The following is a 22,885-nucleotide window of genomic DNA, read 5'->3' as shown; positions in this document are numbered from 1 at the left end:
GAAAAGAAAGTTAGTCTCTTAACTGAAAAACAAAACAGATTTTATTATAAGAAGCTCTTAGAGATTTTCCATCAAGTGGGCAGAGGGCTTGGTATGTTCAGAGCCTGATAAGCATAGTTGTTCAAGAGGAATGCTGTGTGTGCGTGTGTGTGTATGTGTATATGTGTATGTGTATGTAGACACAATCACAGTTTAGTTGTGACTGATGACACAGATAGGGCCGGTGTGAAGTGTGCACCATTTGATTTGATTTCCACTTGAGATCTATCTAGTATGAGAGTTGTGACTATGCTTATCTTTGTGTCATAGATTTGTCAGAAACTTGACTGGTCTATTTTTGCATTAATAACTTTAATGCGAAAATGTCCGTGCTTTTGTTTTATATTTTTGTTTTATGTGTTTGATATATTTTAACACCTGATTTTTAATCTTATGAATAGAATGCCTTTTTTCATATAAATGGCTTCTCAGGTGACCCTAATGGCAAATAACCCACCTGCCAATGCAGGAGACTTAAAAGATGAGGGTTTGATCCCTTGGTTGGGAAGATTCCCTGGAGGAGGGCATGGCAACTCAATTCAGTATTCTTGCTTGGAGAATCCCATGGACAGATCAAACTGGCAGGCTACAGTCCATGGAGACACAGAGTTGGACATAACTGAGCAACTAGACACAGACAACATCTCTAATCTCAATACGGCATGATGTTAACAAGTATTTCAAAATATCCACTGAATTGCCCCTTCTCTAACTTTGTATATTTATTCTTAATTTTTTTTTAGTCAGTGGACAACAAGCTCATTTTCCCAACCATCAGAGTTCTATTTGTTGCCCTTCTAAAAAAAGCAAAAATTTCCTCAATATTCAAGCATGATTCTTCACTGGGCTCCTCATTAAAAAAACACAGTGAAGACACAATTTTCTTAAACTAATCAATAGAAAAACTGCTGGAATCTAAATGATCCCAGCATGAAAATTACAGTTTGTACAGATTAAAAAAATTTTTACTACCGTGTGTGAAATTGATGTTAGTCAAATGTCAACATGAACACATTCCTTGGCTAAAGAACCACATGTGGTAGAATTTAGGGCCTGATATTCATTTATTTCATCTTAAGAAAGGTGCTACATGAGAAGCATATAGTGAGACAAGTAGCAAAAAAGAAATACTAATCTGAATGAAAACTGAAATCTTAAATCAAGATCTATAAATTTTAATATAGTAAATAAATTACTTGGGTTTTAAGGAAATATGCTTTTACTATGTATGAAAGTGTTAGTCCCTCAGTTGTGTCTGACTCCTTGTGACTCCATGGACTGTATCCTGCCATGCTTCTCTACCCATGGGATTTTCCAGGCGAGAATACTGGAGTGGGATGCCATTCCCTTCTCCATGGGATCTTGCCAACCTAGGGATTGAACCTGGGTCTCTCACATTGCAGGCAGATTCTTTACCATCTGAGCTGCCCGAGAAGCCACATAATATCTTTCAAAATCTAATCTGTATGTATAAGGGACAAGGGGAAATGTTGTCTATTAATAAGCTTTACCATCTGAGCCACCAGGGGAACCCAAGAATACTGGAGTGAGTAGCCTATCCCAGGAATTGAACCTGGGTCTCCCACATTGCAGGAGGATTGTTTACCAGCTGAGCTACCAGGGAAGCCCTCTTCTGTGATTGCTAACAGCAATGCAAAGGCTCCTAAATAAATTTTTCTTCCATATTATTTCTGCCATATAGATCCTTTTGAATCATTATTTTTATTTCTAAACTGAAGGTTAGCCCCAAAACCTAGTTCAGGCTGTAGAAATAAAGCTTAGTGAAAATGACCACTTTCACTGGAGCTGTGGCAATGGCACCGAGGCAAAGCCGAAGTTGCAAGACAGGGCTGACAGCAAGTTCATCTGCTGATAGTGGAAAGTATGTGCTAAGTGGTGGATTCGGCATGGATGAGAAGAGGAGGATTCATCCATTCACCCATCACTGATCCTGCTTCCTCTCTCGGTCCCCTTTCACGTCAGCACCCTTTGGACAACAGGCCTGGCCTCGTGGCTAATCAGCTATGTGGCCAGCTGAGAAGAGAAGAAATTTCCTGTAACAGCTCAAGTCTCCCCACTATGTACCCTAATCACAGAGTAGAATATGCTCTTGCTCCAGTATTATGCTCCAGCTATATGCCCCAGTATTAAGAAAGTGTTGCTATGTTGCTACCTGGAGTTTCCTACCCACCTTCCTCAAAGCATCAATATGAGTACAACTTCAGTACTTCTCCCAGACCTGCTACATCACAAGAAGGCAAGACCATCTCCATTAGTGGCCACTTCTCCCCTGTGGAAGATACTTTCTTCTCTCTCATATAGCTCAACTCAGCTTGATTTAAAAAATCATGCAAAGGAAAAAAATAAACCTTTTGGAAAATGAATTAACCAAGCTCATTCCATTCACCTCACTCCAGGCAGTATAGGAAGAATCAATCTAGCCCCCCAAATTTGGGTTTTATTCATTCAGGAAGTCTGTATCCATGTCACCGAGACACAAGGGAGCCTTAATATGTTAGCCTTTTCTGAGTAGGAATGTGCTTTCCACTGAACATTTGAATGTTCTCTAAGTGGGGCAAACTCATCAACAGATGGCCATGTGGAGGAAAACACACACAGTGTTTTTGAGTACTCTGAATTCCATTGCAGGAACATGGATGGATATAATTTCTCTTTCCACAGCCAGACTCTTTGAAGTGTTTCTTTATCCAGTCTATTTGGGCGGCTTCACTTGGCCCAATCCAGCACAGAGAACATTGATCACATGACTTGGCAAGCAAGGCGTGTTTAGTTGATGTCTCAACAGGCTTGGATATTGGTAAAGAGAATTATTAGGACATTTTGATGCCTGCTAATGAGTAACGACAGCAATTTTCTTGGTGTCAATATTGTCTGGCACTTGGTGCTGGCATCATGATGTCTAGGAAGGTCTTTCCAGAGTAGGCTTGGTGTGTTTTGCAGATTGGAGCTGCCATGTCAGCTCTGGGACAAAATTCCATGGTGGCCAAGGAACTGCAACCCATTAGATCTTTCTCTTGCTTTATTTGATAATAAGACCAAATTTTAAAATGCAAATCTGTATACATTTAGAGTATTTCACTTTTACTTGGTTTAAGATAAAAGGTTTTCAGATAAAACATTTCACTAAAATTTGGAAGCAGTCATATGTGAAACTACCCAAAAAGTGAGCCAGCAAAATTTTCTTGAAAACTGCTGCACTTTCCATGGGAAACTTTTGTATTAATGGAATTAGCCACTTACAACAAATACAACAGAAGAACATTATTTGGGTGGATGGACTTTTTCATTCCAGATTCCAACAATCTGAACCATACTGTGGTCAACACTCTTTTGCCAGGAGGGAGTAGAAAGGAGGGAGCAAAGCAGAATGCGACAATGATAAGAAACGAAACGGAGAGAGTTCTTTGTTCACCACCATTTTATAATGATAGAAACAGGGGCCAATAATGCATTCTTCAAATTTTCATCATGTGAGTGGTGAAAAAGAAATCACAAGATTCATTATTGAGTAGTTTTGTTTTTGTTTTTTGTTTGTTTGTTTTTTTTTTTCACAGAGAGATTGGGAAACAAGACCAGGTATCTTGAATCTAAGGAGTATAAATTTGACTCTGCTGGGTCACAGCTGGAGGTACTCCTGAAGGAAGAAAGCATCTCCTTCTTTAGATTTAGGTTAACAATCACAAAATAATCTTAAAATTAACATTGTATCCCAAGAGAACTAATTACTCATCAGTTGCTGCCTAACATTATATTATATCCTAAACAGTTGAGGCAAACTTCAATAATGCAGAAACACTTCTACCATTTTCAGTAAAAGAAATGTTGACCGTCGAATTGACAGCACACAATCCAATGCCCTCCAAACATTATTTGGCAGTCTTCTAAGATTTTCTTAGTTCAGAGATTATTTTCAGCCAATAGTCTGCTGGGTAGACTTTAATGTCATTTAGGGATTGACCTGGTGAGGAAACTCTACTCTTTTCTTCCAGAGAATAAATTTGTTTCATGGTAAAACTGAGTGATGAATAACTACATCTGAAGCCATACTTTGGACCTGAGGTACTGAAAGATCACTGTCCTCTGGCTGCTCATCCCACCCACTTGACTCCACATCCTGCTGCCCCGTTGGTGGGACCAGTCTCTTCATAGTGTGGCATTTGTAACTTTATCTATCACCTCTGGAGAATCACCTGTGTTGATTATAACTGTGATACCCCTGATAGCTCAGTGGGTAAAGAACCTGCCTGCAATGCAGGAGATTCTGGTTTGATTCCTGGGTTGAGAAGATCTGCTGGAGAAAGGATAAGCTACCCACTCCAGTATTCTTGGGCTTCCCTTCTGTGGCTCAGCTGGTAAATTCTCCAGCAGTGAGAGAGACCTGTGTTCGATCCCTGGGTTGGGAAGATCTCATGGAGAAGGGAAAGGCTACTTACTCACTCCAGTATTCTGGCCTGGAGAATTCCATGGACTATATGGGATCACAAAGAGTTGGACATGACTGAGAGACTTTCACTTCACTTCAGAGATTTTACACATCATATGTACCCTTCACAACAATGCTGGTAGGAGTTACTATTATTCTCCTTTTATTAATAATGAAACAGAGCAATGATACTCTGGTAAAACAGTTTTATAAAAAAAAAAAGTCTGGATTTCTAGGGTTTGTCAAGATCCACAGAGTAAATTCTCCCACTGTGCCTGGTTTAACCTACCAAGCTGAAACAACCAGTTCATAAAATTCCTAAACAATAATCTTGGCTGCAGTACACCACTCAAACAGGATGGTGCTAACCAGGGAGATTTAGCAACTTCCCAAGGATCGTATGATATATAGAAATCTAAATGAGTTTTCCCCTTGAGGTCTGGGGACTCAAAAGCTGGGTCTCCTTCCTAGCACACTTCTTCACAGCCTGTGTTTACTTCTGCACTTGGACTCTGCCTGTCCCAACTTTATTCCCAACCAAAGAAGGAATGTAGCCAGGGCTCAGGTCATCCTTGAACCCTTCCTGACCATTTTAGTTTGCATGGTTCTCTCTCGCACATTATCATGTATACACAGTTGCCTTTATACCAGTTTGGCACATCCGTTACCTTCTACTCATATATTAATGTTTTCTGTGTATTTGTCCTGCTTCTTTTTGTAACCACTTCATCTACTTCATAAAGAAGTGGGCTCTGATCTGTATTTCTGTATCCATGCAGTGTGCCACATACAAAATAGACATAATATTACTGAATGAATTGAAATTGTCTATGAATTAAAGATATCCCTATACACTAAGTTTGTAAAGCATAAGACTTGCAAACACAGTCTTAGGAACATAGTGACTAATGTAAATATGAAAGCACGAAAAAGAAAAAGTATGATTTGTGAGATAAATTCTCCTTTCTTGTGTTTTGAGTGTATGTAAACATCTCAGAAATTTCTCTCCTTATATTTCAATTAAACAGCCCTCTATATTCTTCCCCCTAATGGAGAGATTGGAGAAGGCAATGGCACCCCACTCCAGCACTCTTGCCTGGAAAATCCCATGGATGGAGGAGCCTGGTGGGCCGCAGTCCATGGGGTCGCTAAGAGTCGGACAAGACTCAGTGACTTCATTTTCACTTTTCACTTTCATGCATTGGAGAAGGAAACGGCAACCCACTCCAGTGTTCTTGCCTGGAGAATCCCAGGGATGGGGGAGCCTCATGGGCTGCCGTCTATGGGGTCTCACAGAGTCGGACATGACTGAAGCGACTTAGCAGCAGCAGCAGCAATGGAGAGATATGGACGTGGGTGTTTTCTAACTGTTTTTCTCTTCACTCTGAACCTTGGATGAAATAGTCAATGGGGTTCAAACTATAGAGGAGTTGAAGGAATAATGTTAATTCCCTCAAGACCTGGCTCTGGCATTTTATCACCTCTGAGACGTTCAGGATCACAGCTCCTCTGTTTGTAAAGTGGTATGCTTTTCAACATGATTTGCACATCAACTTTTGACAAAGGCTCTTTATTCAAAGAGAAAGACGTATTTTTGAAACTATTGAAAGAGTCTCCGTAAAACTGAAATTAAATCCTTTCTTTCTATGTTTAATCTTAGCCATCTTTCCAAAGCAAGGCATGAAAGAAGGGATTAATTTGAAATTTGGGCTGCCTTAGAAATGTAAAGGTCCTTGGGCTGTGTTTCTTCAAATGACCTGCACTATTTTAATCTGATGTAATTTATTTGGCTGTAGCTGAGAGAATGGCCTCTAAATCCCCTTCCAACATTTCTACACAGGTAGCACTCCCCTCTCTCTCCATCTCACTTTATCTGCAGAGGCCAGGTGAAAATGTGAGTAAAGGAGCTGCTGGAATGATTGTTTCTTTTCCTAACAAGTGTGATTTCAGGAAGTGACATCACTTGTCATTCATCTTCTTTCCCCAAGTGCTCCAGCTCGGTGAGAAAGTGAGATTCTCAGCTAGAGAATATACACAAATAAGCACAAGCTTCCTAAGTTGAAACTGTACATATTTTATTGAAAACTGCTTTCTCTACCCAGCACCATACTGGAGCCATCTCACCCTAATTCGTCCCTGTCCATTTGATAAGAAAAAAACACAGAAGTAAACAAGTAAATAATGTGAAAAGATGAAACAGTTGCTTAAATCCAGAAAAAAATCTATGATATAATATTAAATAATTTCCCATACAATTATCTTTATATATATTTTGCAAACATGAAAATTACCAACCTAGACTGTAAAATGTAAACACACAGTTTAATTTACCCTCGGCTCACAATTCACAGCATCACAGTGAGATGGCTAGATAGCATCACTCACTCAGCGGACATAAATCTGAGCAAACTCTGGGAGATAGTGAAGGACAGAGAAACCTGGCATTCTGCAGTCCATGGGGTTGAAAAGGGTTGGACATGACTTAGCGACTGAACAACAGCATCAACACAATTCCAATGGACCAGGGGTGTGAAAATGAATGAAGAATATAAAAACCTGTATTTTTAATGAAATGATGCACTTCATTGGAGGGGGCTGTTTGCCTGCCTTCTTCCTTTCTTTTCTCCATACTCCATACCTGTCCTCTATGCAGGACAGAGTCAGCCCTCAACATACTGATGAATGAATAAAAAATGAACACATGATGCTGAGAATATAGATGGCTGGTTTCCCATAGTCCTCCAGTTTTATCCCACAGACACTTAAGTGACAAGAACAGACTGAACATCTGAAGCAGGTCTTGGTGTAGGGATGAAATGGGAGAACTTGTTGGGGGAGGTAAAATTGGGAGAGTTTGGAAACTGTTCATTTTATTACAAAGAAGCACAGTCTGGCTACTTAATGCCATGTCTAGATTAGAGCAGATTCATCCTGGGCATATAAATCAGTCAGGATAGCCATTATACTTGCTAATAAAGCCTTTTATCTTTTCAGTGAGTATTGGCTTAAATATTTAGAGGCTCTCTGATCTTTTCTTTGAGAATCAACTCTATCAGTATTCAGGCAAATAATTGGCTGGCTGTTTTTTGTTTGTTTGTTTGTTTGTTTTTTAGTTGAAAGATAATTGCCTTAAAGTATTGGGTTGGTTTCTGCCAAACATCGTGGCTGGCTGTTTTTTAAGACTTAGTACAATAAAAGTTACAACAAGATCTAGGATGCTTTCTCTTTTTACAAAGCACATTAAGAGGCAATTTTTCATTGAATATCCCAGAGGAAACTTAAGTTCAAAGAGGTTAAGTGATTGTCCAAAGCTAAGACAGCACAGAGGCTAAAATAAAGGAGGCCAAGAGGAAGTGAGTTAAACCCAATCCTTCTTGTTTAATTGGAGCTACTGACCCGTAACATGTACCTGAAGAGCCGACTTCACCCTCTAGGGGATAGATGAAATCCACACATTCTCTAAGAGGGTTGGAGGAAATAGAGGATTCATAAGTAGGGAAGAGTATTCTTTGCCAGTCTTACAACTAGAGAAGGTGACAAAGAAATAAGTCTGGCTGTACAGCCCAAGGATCTGAGGATTTGACGTTAGATCATCTGATCTCAAACACTGAGGTTTCTTTCCTTCTCCATAGTTTCCCGCTAGTAAGAATGCACGCATGATACTGCATGATAAATTAAAGGATTATGTTCAGCTTATTCACATTTATACTGTTTAAATAAACAAGTTTTTTTGCCATTTAATAGATAATCAATATTGAAACATACCTATATGTATTACTTTGGTCACCGAATGTGAACAGCTGACTCATTGGAAAAGACCCTGATGCTGGGGAAGAAAGAAGGCAGGAGGAGAAGGGATGATAGAGGATGAGACGGTTGGATGGCATCACCGACTCAAAGGACATGAATTTGAGCAAGCTCCAGGAGATAGTGAAGGATAAGAAAGCCTGGTGTGCTGCAGTCCATGGGCTTGCAAAGAGTTGGGCATGACTTAGCAATTGAAAAACAAAAACAATATTTGTTTTAGAAAAGCTCATAGAATCAGCCACCAGAGTCGGACATGACTGAGCAACGGAACAACAACAAATTAAACAAATTAAAAGCAGAGGGAGCAGTGATAGACATAGCAGCACAAACAATCAAAACAGCCCTTCCCTGTCCCTGAAGGTCTTCCCTGGTGGCTCAGATGGTAAAGCATCTGCCTGCAATGTGGGACACCCAGGTTTGATCCCTGGGTCGGGAAGATCCCCTGGAAAAGCAAATGACCACCCACTCGAGTACTCTTGCCTGGAAAATTCCATGGACGGAGGAGCCTAGCAGGCTACAGTCTATGGGGTCGCAAAGAGTCAGACATGACTAAGCGACTTCACTTTCTTTTCTTTCTTTCATACAATCAGCAGGCACAAGAGTTGACTACAATCTGTTATCAGAGAGCGACCTTTTGCTGCTGTTACTACATTTTCTCACAAGTTTCTTCAACAAATGGTGTCTAAACACAGCAATATTCTCCTCAAATATTATTTGAAACATGTAGATTTGTTGGCCCATATATTGAATCCATCCCTATGATTTCTTGTAATTTTAAGCCTCTTTTGATTTTTTGTGCTGCTGTGTCTGTTACTACTCCCTCTGCTTTTAATGTGTTGTTGTTCAGTCACTTAGTCATGTCCAACTCTTTGTTACGCCGTAAACTGCAGCATGCCAGGATTCCCAGTCATTCACCATCTCCTGAAGCTTGCTCAAACTCATGTTCGTTGAGCCAGTGATGCCATTCAACCATCTCATCCTCTGTTGTCCCCTTCTCCTGACTTCAATCTTCCCCAATATCAGGGTCTTTTCTAATAAGTCAGTTCTTCTCATCATGTGGTCAAAGGATTGGAGCTTTAGCTTCAGCATCAGTTCTTCACATGAATATTCAGGACTGATTTCCTTTAGGATGGACTGGTTTGATCTTGCAGTCCAAGGGACTCTCAAGAGTCTTCTCCAACACCACAGGTAAAAAGCATCAGTTCTATGGTGTGCAGCCTTCTTTATGGTCCAGCACTCACATCCATACATGACTACTGAAAAAACCATAGCTTTGACTAGAAAGACCACTGTCAGCAAAGTAATGTGTCTGCTTTTTAATATGATGTCTAGCTTGATCATAGACTTTCTTCCAAGGAGCAATCATCTTTTAATTTCATGGCTGCAGTCACTGTCTGCAGTGATTTTGGAACCTAAGAAAATAGTCTGTCATGTTTTCCATTGTGTCCTCATCTTTTGGCAAGAAGTGATGGGACTGGATGCCATGATTTTAGTTTTTTGTTTTTTTTTTATTTTAGTTTTTTCAATGTTGAGTTTTAAGCCAGATTATCCACTGTTCTCTTTCACCTTCAAGAGGCTGTTTAGTTCCTCTCATTTTCTGGCATAAAGGTAGTGTCATGTGCATATCTGAAGTTATTGATATTTCTCCTGGCAATCTTGATTCCAGCTTGTGCTTCGTTCAGCCTGGCATTTCTCATGATGTACTCTGAATATAAGTTAAATAAGCAGGGTGACAATATACAGCCTTGATGTACGCTTTTTTTTCAATTTGGAACCAGTCTGTTGTTCCATGTCCAGTTCTAACTGTTGCTTCTCGACCTGCATACAGGTTTCTCAGGAGCCAGGTAAAGTGGTCTGTTATGCCCACCTCTTTAAGAATTTTCTATGGTTTGTTGTGATCCACACAGTCAAAGGCAATAGTGTAGTCAATAAAGCAGAAATACATGTTTTTATGGAATTCTCTTTTTTTTTTTTTTTAACAATCCAATGGATGTTGGCAATTTGATTTCTGGTTCTTCTGCCTTTTATAATCCAGCTTGAACATCTGGAAGTTCTTGGTTCAACGTACTGTTGAAGCCTGGCTTGGAGAATCTTGAGCATTACTTTGCTAGTGTGTGAGATGAGTGCAATTGTGCGGTAGTTTGAGCATTCTTTGGCATTGCCTTTCTTTGGGATTGGAATGAAAACGGACCTTTTCCAGTCCTGTGGCCACTGCTGAGTTTTCCAAATTTGCTGGCATATTGAGTGCAGCACTTTCACAGCATCACCTTTTAGGATTTGAAATAGCTCAACTGGAATTCCATCACCCCCACTAGCTTTGTTCATAGTGATGCTTTCTAAGGCCCACTTGACTTCCCACTCTAAGATGTCTGGCTCTAGGTGAGTGATCACACCATTGTGCTTATCTGGGTCATGAAGATCTTTTTTGTACAGTTCTTCTGTGTATTCTTGTCATCTCTTCTTAATATCTTCTGCTTCTGTTAGGTCCATCCCATTTCTGTCCTTTATTGTGCCCATCTTTGCATGAAATATTCCCTTGGTATCTGTAATTTTCTTAGAGTGATCTCTAGTCTTTCCCATTCTATTGTTTTCCTCTATTTATTGCATTGATCCCTTTGGAAGGCTTTCTTATCTCTCCTTGCTATTCTTTGGAACTCTGCATTCAGATATATCTTTCCTTTTCTCCTTTGTCTTTCGCTTCTCTTCTTTTCTCAGCTATTTGTAAGGTCTCCTCAGACAAACATTTTGCCTCTGCATTATTGTTCTTGGGATGGTTTTGATTACTGCCTATTGTACAATGTCATGAACCTACGTCCATAGTTCTTCAGGCACTCTATCAGATATAATCCCTTGAATCTATTTGTCACTTCCACTGCATAATCATAAGAGATTTGATTTAGGTTATACCTGAATGGTTCAGTGGTTTTCCCCACTTTCTTCAATTTAAGTCTGAATTTGGCAATAAGGAGTTCATGATCTGAGCCACAGTCAGCTCCCAGTCTTGTCTTATTTTTGCTGACTGTATAGAGCTTCTCCATCTTTGGTTGCAAAGAATATAATCAATCTGATTTCGATGTTGGCCATCTGGTGATCTCCATGTGTACAGTCTTCTCTTGTGTTTTGGAAGAGGGTGTTTGCTATGACCAGTGTGTTCTCTTGGCAAAACTCTGTTAGGCTTTGTCCTGCTTCATTTTGTACTCCAAGGCCAACCTTGCCTATTACTCCAGGTATCTTTTGACTTCCTACTTTTGCATTCCAGTTCCCTATAATGAAAAGGACATCTTTTTTGGGTGTTAGTTCTAGAAGGTCTTGTAGGTCATCATAGAACCATTCAACTTCTTCTTCTTCGGCATTAGTGCTTGGCACATAGACTTGGATTACTGTGATATTGAATGATTTGCCTTGGAAATGAATAGAGATCATTCTGTTGTTTTTGAGATTGCACCCAACTAGTGCATTTCTGACCCTTTCATTGACTCTGAGGGCTACTGTATTTCTTCTAAGGGATTCTTACGTACAGTAGTAGATATAATGGTCCTCTGAATTAAATTCACCCATTCCAGTCCATTTTAGTTCACTGATTCCTAAGACATCAGTGTTCACTCTTGCCATCTCCAGTTTGACCGCTTCCAATTTACCTTGATTCAAGGACCTAACATTCCAGGTTCCTATGCAATATTGTTCTTTATAGCATTAGACTTTACTTTCACCACCAGACACATCCACAACTTGGTACTGCTTTTGCTTTGGCTCAGCCTCTTCATTCCTTCTGGAGCTATTTCTCCACTCTTCTCCAATAGCATATTGGGCACCTACCAACTTGGGGAGTTCATTATTCAGTATCATATCTCTTTGCCTTTTCATACCGTTCACAGGGCTCTCACTGTAAGACTACTGAACTGGTTTGCCATTCCCTTTTCCAGCAGACCATGTTTTGTCAGAACTCTGCACCATGACCTGTCCATCTTGAATGGCCCTACAAGGCATGGCTCATAGTTTCATTGAGTTAGACGAGGTTGTGATCCAAGTGATCAGTTTGGTTAGTTTTCTGTGATTGTGGTTTTCATTCTGTTTGCCCTCTGATGGATGAGAATAAGAGGCTTGTACAAGCTTTCTGATGGGAGAGACTGGCTGTGGGTAAACTGGGTCTTGCTCTGGTCTGCCAGGCAGGGCCATGCTCAGTAAATCTTTAATCAAATTTTCTTCTGATGGGTGAGGCTGTGTTTCCTCCCTCTAGTTTGGCTTGAAGTCGAACTATGGTAGGGATAACAGTGATAATAGTGACCTCCTTCAAAAGGACTTATGCCAGCTGCTGCAACTCCCAGAACTGCTGTAGTCAGTGCCCCTGACCCCGGGGCAGGCCACTGCTGACCCTCACCTCTGCCCGAGACTCCCGGACGCTCACAGGCAAGTCTGGCTCAGTCTCTTGTCACTGTTCCTTTCTCCTGGGTCACGGTACACACAAGGTTTTGTTGTGCCCTCCAAAAGTCTGTTTCCCTGGGGGTTGGTTCTCAGTCCTTTTGCCAGATCCCCAGGTTGGGAAATCCGTTGTGGTCCCTAGAACTTTTGCAACAGTGTGAGATCTTCTTTGCCTAATTGTTCCAGTTTGTGGGTTGTCTGCTCGGCAGCTCCATAGTGGCAATAATGGTGGCGTCCTCCAAGAGGACTTAGGCCACGTGCTGGGCCTCCCAGGCCTGCTGCCGCCAGAGCCCGTCCCCATGGAAGGCCACTGCTGACCCACGCCTCCGCAGCGTCTAGGGGCCTCCTAACCCAAGTGAAAGCGTATCAGGCTCCTCTGTCCATGGAATTCTCCAGGCAAGAATACTGGAGTGGGTTGCCATTTCCTTCTCCAGGGGATCTTCCCCACCCAGGAACTGAACTCAGATCTTCTGAATTTCAGACAGATTCTTTACCAAGTGAGCTACAAGGGAAATCCCCTGCTTTTAATTACTGCATCTTTTATTCTCTATGCTCCTTTCTCTGTTGTTTTTTTTTTTTCTTTTCTTTTCCCTTTTGCTTTACTTTCTCTTCATAGCTTTACAAGCCTCATAAACTTGGATAAAAGACATTGATTTTAAAAAGCTCTTGATGCTTCTTGTGTTCCCTGCCACTTATTTACTCTTGGATTCAGTGCGCATTCACTGAGCACATTTTTTTACAGCTTAAAATCTGGTGTTTATTAAATGTGCACAATATTTGGATATAATTGGCATTTTACAAAAATCAGTAATGCCCATTACAAATAACTTATTTGGACAGCCTCAAAAATAGTTGGTTAACCTTAAAATACTGAGCACATATCATAGGCTGGCTGGGCTCTAGGAATAAAATCGTGGACAGAACATGGCACTACCTTTTCTCAGGTAGTATAAGCCCAATGGAGAAGACAGACATTATTAAAGAATCACAAATAATAAATGCAAAACCACAGCCATCACTAACAGTAAGAGGAAGAGATATGTCCTTGAAATAAGAGGATTTGGCCTAATTACAGTTTCATGGAAAGCTTCCCCAAGAAGGTGACTACTGAACTGAGATCTCAAAGATGACTAGGAATATACCAAGCTATGCAGAGAGAGGAAGTGCAAAAGACCTGCGGTTGTGGTAGTGGGAGGGGAGAGGGAATAGTGCAAGGATACAAGGCACATATGGAAAACTGAAAGGAAGCCAGTGGAACCAGCAGGGAGACAGGGAGGAAAAGTATGGCCCACAATCCAGGTTAAAGACAGTCATATTGAGTTCAGTTCAGTTCAGTCGCTCAGTCGTGTCTGACTCTTTGTGACCCCATGAACTGCAGCACGCCAGGCCTCCCTGTCCATCACCAGCTCCCGGAGTCCACTCAAACTCACGTCCATTGAGTCGGTGATGCCATCCAAACATCTCATCCTCTGTCATCCCCTTCTCCTCCTGCCCCCAATCCCTCCCAGCATCAGGGTCTTTTCCAGTGAGTCAGCTCTTCACATGAGGCAGCCAAAATATTGGAGTTCCAGCTTCAACATCAGTCTTTCCAATGAACACTCAGGACTGATCTCCTTGCAGTCCAAGGGACTCTCAAGTCTTCTCCAACACCACAGTTCAAAAGCATCAATTCTTCGGCACTCAGCTTTCTTTATAGTCCAACTCTCACATCCATACATGACCACTAAAAAACCATACCCTTGACTAGACAGACCTTTGTTGGCAAAGTAATGTCTCTGCTTTTGAATATGCTGTCTAGGTTGGTCATAACTTTCCTTCCAAGGAGTAAGCGTCTTTTCATTTCATGGCTGCAATCACCATCTGCAGTGATTTTGGAGCCCAGAAAAATAAACTCAGCCACTGTTTCCCCATCTATTTGCCATGAAGTGATGGGACTGGATGCCCTGATCTTCGTTTTCTGAATGTTGAGCTTTAGGCAAACTTTCTCACTCTGCCTTGTAAGCCAACAGAACTGACAGCTGAAGGATGGATTCCAGTTCCACAAGGCCATTCATCTGCCCAATGACTGCCAGGCTTTTTTTTTTTTTGGTAGCAAAATTCAAATTCCAAATTGTCTTCATTGGTGTCTAAATTTGTGGTAGTTCCAAATGGATGGTGGGTTCAAATATCCTTGTGCCAACAAGTCTAGGATCTTATGCCCTAGGTTCATGTGACTTTCAGCAGGTAGGGACAATTTCTTTTTAAAAAGTTACACTTTGAATTAAGCTACTTAAGGACATAATGGATTATAAATAACATGATGTGAGCTACTGAAAACCACTTTACTTTTTATGTGTGCAGTAATAAGGTGCAGTATAATTTATGGTTTACAAATTTATAGACCCAGAGTCAGAGCTCCAGAATACAGCATGTAGAATAGTTTACTTTTAAAAATTAATTTATTTGTTTATTTGTTTTCCCTGGGGAGCTACACTGAGTCTTCATTGCTGTGCTCGGGCTTCCTCTAGTTCCAGTGAGCAAGGGCTACTCTTTGCTGCAGTGGGTGGGCTTCTTATTGCAGGGGCTTCTCCTGTTGTAGAGCACAGACCCTAGAGTGCATAGGACTCAGTAGTTGTAGCACACGGGCTCAGTAGTTGTGACGCACAAGCTTAGTTGCTCCGAGGCATCTGGAATCTTCCTGGACTAGGGAACCCGTGTCCCCTCCACTGGCAGGTGGATTCTTATCCCCTGTACCACCAGGGAAGTCCTAGAATAGTTTCCTTCTAATTTTCAGTTTTCCTTCTAAAATTGGCTACTGAAAAATTTACTTTTGCATTTCTGTGGCAACACCAGTACCTGTTCTTAGTATATCAGAATTCAGAAATCACGCAATTTCAGAATTGGACGCGATCTCCATAGACCTTCTAGTTTGCCTCCTCTGGAAACAGTCATGTCTATCCATCTGGGCAAGGTGAAAGTCTTCTCTTTAATAAAAAGATATCTGGAAAAATATTTCCTCTCAGAATGAAGGTCTGATATGTAGCAATTCTTGCAGAGTTCCACCCCGAAACATTGCCTGTATTTGTCAAATATCCTCTTGTACTTGTGAAAATAGTCCCAAGTTTTCATATTATTGAGGATACCCTGGGAGTTTTTAGGGCAGTTCCCTAAAGGGGATTGATTGTGTATGTAAAGATGACTGAAACTTCAGCAGCATGAGAAAAATTATCTGCTAAGCCTTGAGATAAGGAATAGGTTTCTGAATTAATTTATGCAAACTAGACCCATAAATATGAAGTGTAAAGAACACATGTGAAAAATGGGATGATAATTAGATCATAAAAAGCATTTGATAGATCAGAACGTAAGCTTGGAGACTGAAAAGGGCAATCTGTCTTGCATCACAAACAGAAAAAGATTGTAAATAGAATAATGAAGTTTTGCTCAAAATAAAGACAAATTCACATACTTTTGAGGGAGTAAAAGAGGAAGTCTACAAGTAATAAATGCTGGAGAGGGTGTGGAGAAAAGGGAACCCTCTTACACTGTTGGTGGGAATGCAAACTAGACAGCCACTATGGAGAACAGTGTGGAGATTCCTTAAAAAACTGGAAATAGAACTGCCTTATGATCCAGCAATCCCACTGCTGGGCATACACACTGAGGAAACCAGAAGGGAAAGAGACACGTGTACCCCAATGTTCATCGCAGCACTGTTTATAATAGCCAGGACATGGAAGCAACCTAGATGTCCATCAGCAGATGAATGGATAAGAAAGCAGTGGTACGTATACACAATGGAGTATTACTCAGCCATTAAAAAGAACACATTTGAATCAGTTCTAATGAGGTGGATGAAACTGGAGCCTATTATACAGAGTGAAGTAAGCCAGAAAGAAAAACACCAATACAGTATACTAACGCATATATATGGAATTTAGAAAGATGGTAACAATAACCCTGTGTACGAGACAGCAAAAGAGACACTGATGTATAGAACAGTCTTATGGACTATGTGGGAGAGGGAGAGGGTGGGAAGATTTGGGAGAATGGCATTGAAATATGTAAAATATCATGTATGAAACGAGTTGCCAGTTCAGGTTCCATGCACGATACTGGATGCTTGGGGCTAGTGCCCTGGGACGACCCAGAGGGATGGTATGGGGAGGGAGGAGGGAGGAGGGTTCAGGATGGGGAACACATGTATACCTGTGGCGGATTCATTTTGATATTTGGCAAAACTAATACAATTATGTTAAGTTTAAAAATAAAATAAAATTTAAAAAAAAAGAGGAATAAGTCAACATAAGCAAATAAACTATCAGTATATAATATGATCAGTCTGCTCTTTGCATCATGATTTTATGATGTGATATGCTACTACTTCATGCTTAGAGATTTACTGAGAATGGAATGCCTGCACAGGAGGTGACACGAGTCGTAAAGAGCACGCCTGCCAGCGCAGGAGACATAAGAGAGTTGCGTTCGATCCCCGGGTCAGGGAGATCCCCTGGAGGAGGGCATGGCAACCCATGCCAGTATTCTTGACTGGAGAATCCCATGGACAGAGGAGCCTGGAGGGCTACAGTCCACAGGTTGCCAAGAGCCGGACCCGACTGGAGTGACTTAGCACTCATAAAACTGCAACAATGTGTCTGCATTTTGTCATAAACTAGCCTCTTTAGTTTGGGGACAAGAAAAAAAAAATTGTCTCCTTCTTGCCATCTGTGGCTTTCCCTCTGAGATTTCCTCACTCAAATTATGACACCCTGACTCCTCCAGGGAGTGGTTTGTAAATGACAATCCTCTGAGCCCCATATAGAATTTATTTGAAAATTAATTCCTCCATGTATAAGCAACCAATAAACAGATACAGGTCTAGGACATACCAAATAACCTTTAATGTCATTCAATTCTTCTGAAAAAAAAAAAAAAAAAAAAAAAAAAAAGGAAACTAATCATTCACTGCAAGCCCAAATCTGCCATGGAAACAATAGCAAACAATGAATATCAGCAAGAAATTACGTGACAGATTGTGTGACAACTATTAGTATAGAAATTCAGAGCAAAGGGATGATTGTTCCAAGGGCATGAAATGGCAATAATTTATTGAGTGCTAACATGTGCTAAAGGGCTTCCCTGGTGGCTCAGTGGTAAAGAATCCACCTGCCAATGCAGGAGATCCAGGTTTGATCCCTGGGTTGGAAAGATCCCCTGGAGAAGGAAATTGAACCCCACTCCAGAGAATCCCATGGACAGAGGAGCCTGGTGGGAGACAGTCCATGGGGTCGCAGAGTGGACATGACTTAGTGACTAAACAACAACATACGCTATGGCCCTTCTCAGTGTTCTCCACAAATTATCTCATTCCGTCTCACAATGGCCTAATGAGATGCTGGTGCTATTAATCTCAATTCACAAAAAAGAAAACTGAAGCTCAGAGGGTTTTAGTGCTCATGGTCACAAGTAAGTTGATCCAAGTTCAAACTCAGACAGTGTGACCTGTCAGATGAGGCTTTTGAGGCTTTATCTTGGACTTCAGCCACCTGGCAACCAGGGGTCACCCAAGAAAGAGCTTTCTCATCCAAAGCCCAGCTTTGGCCAGGGTAGAAAATGTGTTAAATGGTAACCTGACTGTAATGTCTGTGAAGCCCTCCTAAATACTTACATTTACTAAACTTCAGACTTTCGTTAGCTATTCTTTACCTTTTCAAACCAGTACTATTTAAAAATGTCCATAGCTCCTTTTCTTCTCTTTTTTTGTTTTAACATTTTGTTTTGTATTGGGGTGTGGTCTGCTAGCAATGTGATGGTTTCAGGTGAAGAGTGAAGGGACTCAGCCATACACAGGCAGCCACAGCTCCTCTTCAAAAGGTCTTTCACCAGATGATGTTTAATAATGCTAACAGAGTTCAAAACCACAGAATCAACACCTGGAGATCTCAGGTCTTTGACTCACAGAACTGTAAGAGACCTCAGCAGCCATTTAGTGGACAGAAGGACTAAGAATGTCCAGGAGAAGAGAAACGACTTCCTGCAAAGACACCCAGCATGGCAACCTCACAACCATCATTAGAAGCCAGGGTGGCCATCGACGCTGTAAGAATTACAAATTATTCATTCTGTATCAAGCTGAAGGGCATATCTTATATCTTATAATATCTTATATCTTATCTTATAATATCTTATAATTTTCACAGTATAATGTGTGGCGCCAGACCCTCCCAATTTTTAACTAGTTCATGGGAGTAACCAAGAGGTATAACAAGTCTTTTCGCTTATTTGGCAGCATGCACCATTCTATAAGCTACAAGATATATTTTTCATAACAAAATTGTATCCAATCTGTCCTTTCTTGAATTATGCAGGATGGTCTTCTAGCCTCTGTATGAGTTTCAACATTTTCATCTTATTTGGGGAAGACAACAAGCGATCAGGCTTTCATTGTTAAAAATGAATGATTCTACGTTTTGTAGATATAAAAATTAAATAAGCGATAAGTAGAATGAGCAGCAGGGAAGAAATAATTCCCTCTTTTATTTATATTATTTTTTTATTTTGGTAGAGCCCTGAGTTCATCTGAATGAGAAGCCCTGATTTCAGAGGTCTAAACTGCACTGCTTATTGAAATGTTTGGTTTTCTCAGGACAGCCTAAGGGATAGGAGGCTTGGGACTTGAAAAAGAGATGAGAGAGAGGTCCCAGGGTACTGATATAGACCAGCATGGGACAAGATGATCTGTGAGAACTTTCTAGGGGTAGGGGTGGCTGAAGAAATTAAAGACTTGTAGTGGGTAAAATCCATGTGCTGTATGGATATACTGTATGGATATAAAATCCATGTGCTGTATAGATATACTGCTATACGGCAAGCGGGAACAAGGGGGCTCAGTGTCTGGTGAGAAGGTGTCCATGTGTAGGGTGAGCAAGGCAGAGAAACCAACAGCCACAGATGGAAGCAGGAGAGGGAGGGCAGAAGACTGTGCTTATTTCATAACATCAATACTAAATTTACAAGGAACAGGAAGCTTTACAGATGTTTCTGCTTACATTTTAGAATTCATTGCCCACATTTTATTTCTGGGCTGCACTGCCTGGCAAGCAGAGCATCTTAGCTCCCTGATGGGGGATCAAACCCATTCAACTCCTGGGAATTCCCTCCCTTTTTACGTTTATAACTTCCCATGGGTGCCAAACTAAACGCTCTTAGGACATTTCTAATATTTGTAAGTCATTAACTAAAAAAAAAAATCTCAACTATTCAACCACTGTCATATATCTAAATTTTATTTAAAAATTAACGTTTTTAAATGTCTACTGTGTATTCAATGAAATAAGCAGCTATAGAAAGTTATTTGCTTTTACATTTAACAGCAAAGTGGTCATTGAGATAGGAAGCACTTGCAATCACCAGCAATTTTCTTTAGTTAGAATTTCCATTTTTAAGAAACAAGGTTGCAGCAGTTAAAGGCGGTATTTATAGCACATATAACACATTGTACACATTCTACTGGTGGAGTGAAAGTACTCAGTTTAATCAAAATTTTTTAATTCATCATCAGGTATCATACAATGAATGTCACAGGCTGAAAGTTAACATTTTGATGTGACTGAAAGGGTATATTATTAGTTATAAGTCCTTTATTCTAATTAATTTTAATGTCAATCATTTTTGTTCTTTATTCGTTGAAATATTTTACATACCTATACATAAATCCCTTATAGGTAATGAATCTACTAAGTGTCTGTTTTACCTGTCTTGTATATCTTCCTATTAATGTTAATTTTTCTAAGGGTTCTTTTTTGTCTCTTTTTAAAAAATATCCTCATAAACAAAATAATAAGTGCAGTAAAATAAATTACAGATATTTTTTCTTAGTTGATGTATTATAATACACACTGAACACAATGTCTGATTATACATTACTACTGAGTGACTGAACTGAACTGAACATTACTACAAATAATGATATGAAAAGGATCAGAGAACACTTTTGCATTTTTACTGTCACCAGAACCCTGGTGACAGTAAAAGTTTTGCTTGTTATTGTTTTCTAAAAGTGAAATGAAGAGAAAGCATTCTCTGTAATTAGAGGACTTAGGTATCAGGTTTCATATGGAGAAAAGATTGAAGACGACTCAATCTCTTTCCTCACTCCCTCTAACACACATGCACACACACACACACACACACACACTACATAACAGATGACCTTTCACGATTGTTTTATGGCAAATCTGTCTTCAAAAGTGCTTGGCAAGCAGCTATGCATTATTGGAAAATTAACATTACAATTATAAAGTTAATATTTACCTTAATATTTTAACTGCAAAAATTAAAAAAAAATTATTTAACTTTTCAGGGTAAAGCTATTATGTAAAACAAGGCACATTGTGTTTTAAAAGTCATTTTCACATGCTACTTTTTAGTTTTTGATATTTAAAAAAATTATAGTCTTGTGCTTTTACTTTACATATGCAACTCCAATAGACTTTGTTCCACTTTCCAGCTCATTTTTATGATCTAAAAAGTGTGGCCAAACAATCATAAAAGAGCAGGAGACACTACTGTCCAGAAACTAAATGTTCAAATTACACTCTGTCTGCCTTTCTGATGAATTGATAAATGAGAATCCAGTCAGAGACATCACAATAGCACAATTTTCCAAACAATCTATGCAGAAAAGACACTGCTTAGACACATAGAGGCACAGACAAGATCAGCATTCCCATCTCAACTGTGTGTTTACAGAACATCGGAAACACTGGTACTTCTTTTTGAGTCATTAGGCTTGAGAGAATATATTTTGACGACTTGAATACTATTCTAGAAAAGCAACAAAATAAAATCTGGGTGCTTCAGAATCAAGTGATTTACTATGTGGATTATTCAGGTTGTTGGGCTTAAAATCGTAGCTGAAGACCTGGTATTGTCACGCAATTACACGTTTAAAGTGAGATAAATTGGCACTCACAGTTGTGGCAGGTGGCCCCACTGTATCCAGTCTCATCGCAAGTGCATTTGAAGCTGTCCCATGTTTGAGAGCACTTCCCACCATGCTCACAGTGATTGGGCACACATCTGTCAGAGAAAGAGACAAACAGAAATAAACCAACAAGCAAATGAGATTTATGAGTGGCCACATTCCAAGCTGTCTGGGCAATATATCATTTCAATGCCAGGTTGCCTTAACAAGGCAATTAATCCTTGTTAGTTTAAGCAGATTAATATGATTCATGATGGAAGGTGCCAAACACACAAAAGATGATGTATCACAGGCATGGTGTTTCCCATTTTTGAGTAAACAGTAGAAATTAACAAACAGTTGAGAGATTCATTTGCATATCACAGATTCATTTTATTTTCTTTTGCACAAAGACACTAGTTAAATTTCCTCCCAGTGAGAGACAAAACATTAACCATCTTGTTTTCTGCACTATCTTTTATCAAAGCCAATAGTACCAAGTGAGAAAGGCTTTTGTTTTTTAACAACAATTTGAGTTTCTGAAATGGTCATAAGAAATAGAATGTACTAGCCTTATAATAAAAGATTTCTAAGTCTTCCTTACCCCTTCTCTTATGCCCTTCTGGCTAAGAAAAACCACATACATAACGAGGTAGCAAGTATAATATAGGGGAAAAGTACAGGTTTGTATTCAAATCTTTGTTTTTGCATTTCCTTGATGGCCAATTGTGATAATGTAATGTAACCTTTCTAAGCTTCACTATTCTCATTTGAAAAATGAAGTAATTATACCTACCTGATAAATCGTTTTGAGGTTAGGAGATAATATTCATAAAGTAGGTAATTAATAAGCAAGAAATAGAGGGCCAATAAGCAGAAGCTATGAATATCTAAACTGCAACTTGCAGGGCACAATTTTATACTTTGCCTGTATCCTACATAGTTAAGTTGGAATCTGCACTGGAAAACTGTTTCAATAGCACAAATTAGTTTCTTCTTATGTATTAGCATTCAAAAAAATTTCTAGATTTGAATGGGAAACTATCTAAAGCAGAAAAGTCCACCCATATTAAAAAGGCAGAACCCATAATCATGGGTCACAGGTTGATTGACAGAGAAACACCCTTCAAACATCAATAATCATAAAAGCCTGGTAGTGTCTTGCTGCAAAAAATACTACTACTGACCGCAGAGATACTATTCTCCATTCCCTGTTCTTAATTTACCATCAG

The 22,885-nt window shown here is 39.9% G+C and overlaps 1 protein-coding gene across 1 annotated transcript in view; it reads right to left on the bottom strand.

The window, feature by feature from the left end:
• Positions 1 to 22,885, bottom strand: part of CNTNAP2 (contactin associated protein 2) — a 2,308,807-nt gene that overhangs the window by 881,188 nt on the left and 1,404,734 nt on the right. The window contains exon 11 of the mRNA XM_025292067.3: positions 21,663 to 21,769. Coding sequence (XP_025147852.3) covers positions 21,663 to 21,769 — 107 coding nt within the window. The remainder of the gene's footprint in view (positions 1 to 21,662; positions 21,770 to 22,885) is intronic.

Source organism: Bubalus bubalis, chromosome 8 (genome assembly GCF_019923935.1).
Source record: "Bubalus bubalis isolate 160015118507 breed Murrah chromosome 8, NDDB_SH_1, whole genome shotgun sequence".
NCBI classification, from domain to species: domain Eukaryota; kingdom Metazoa; phylum Chordata; class Mammalia; order Artiodactyla; family Bovidae; genus Bubalus; species Bubalus bubalis.
Note: the sequence above shows the minus strand (reverse complement) of the source record. Positions and strands in the feature narration are given on the sequence as shown.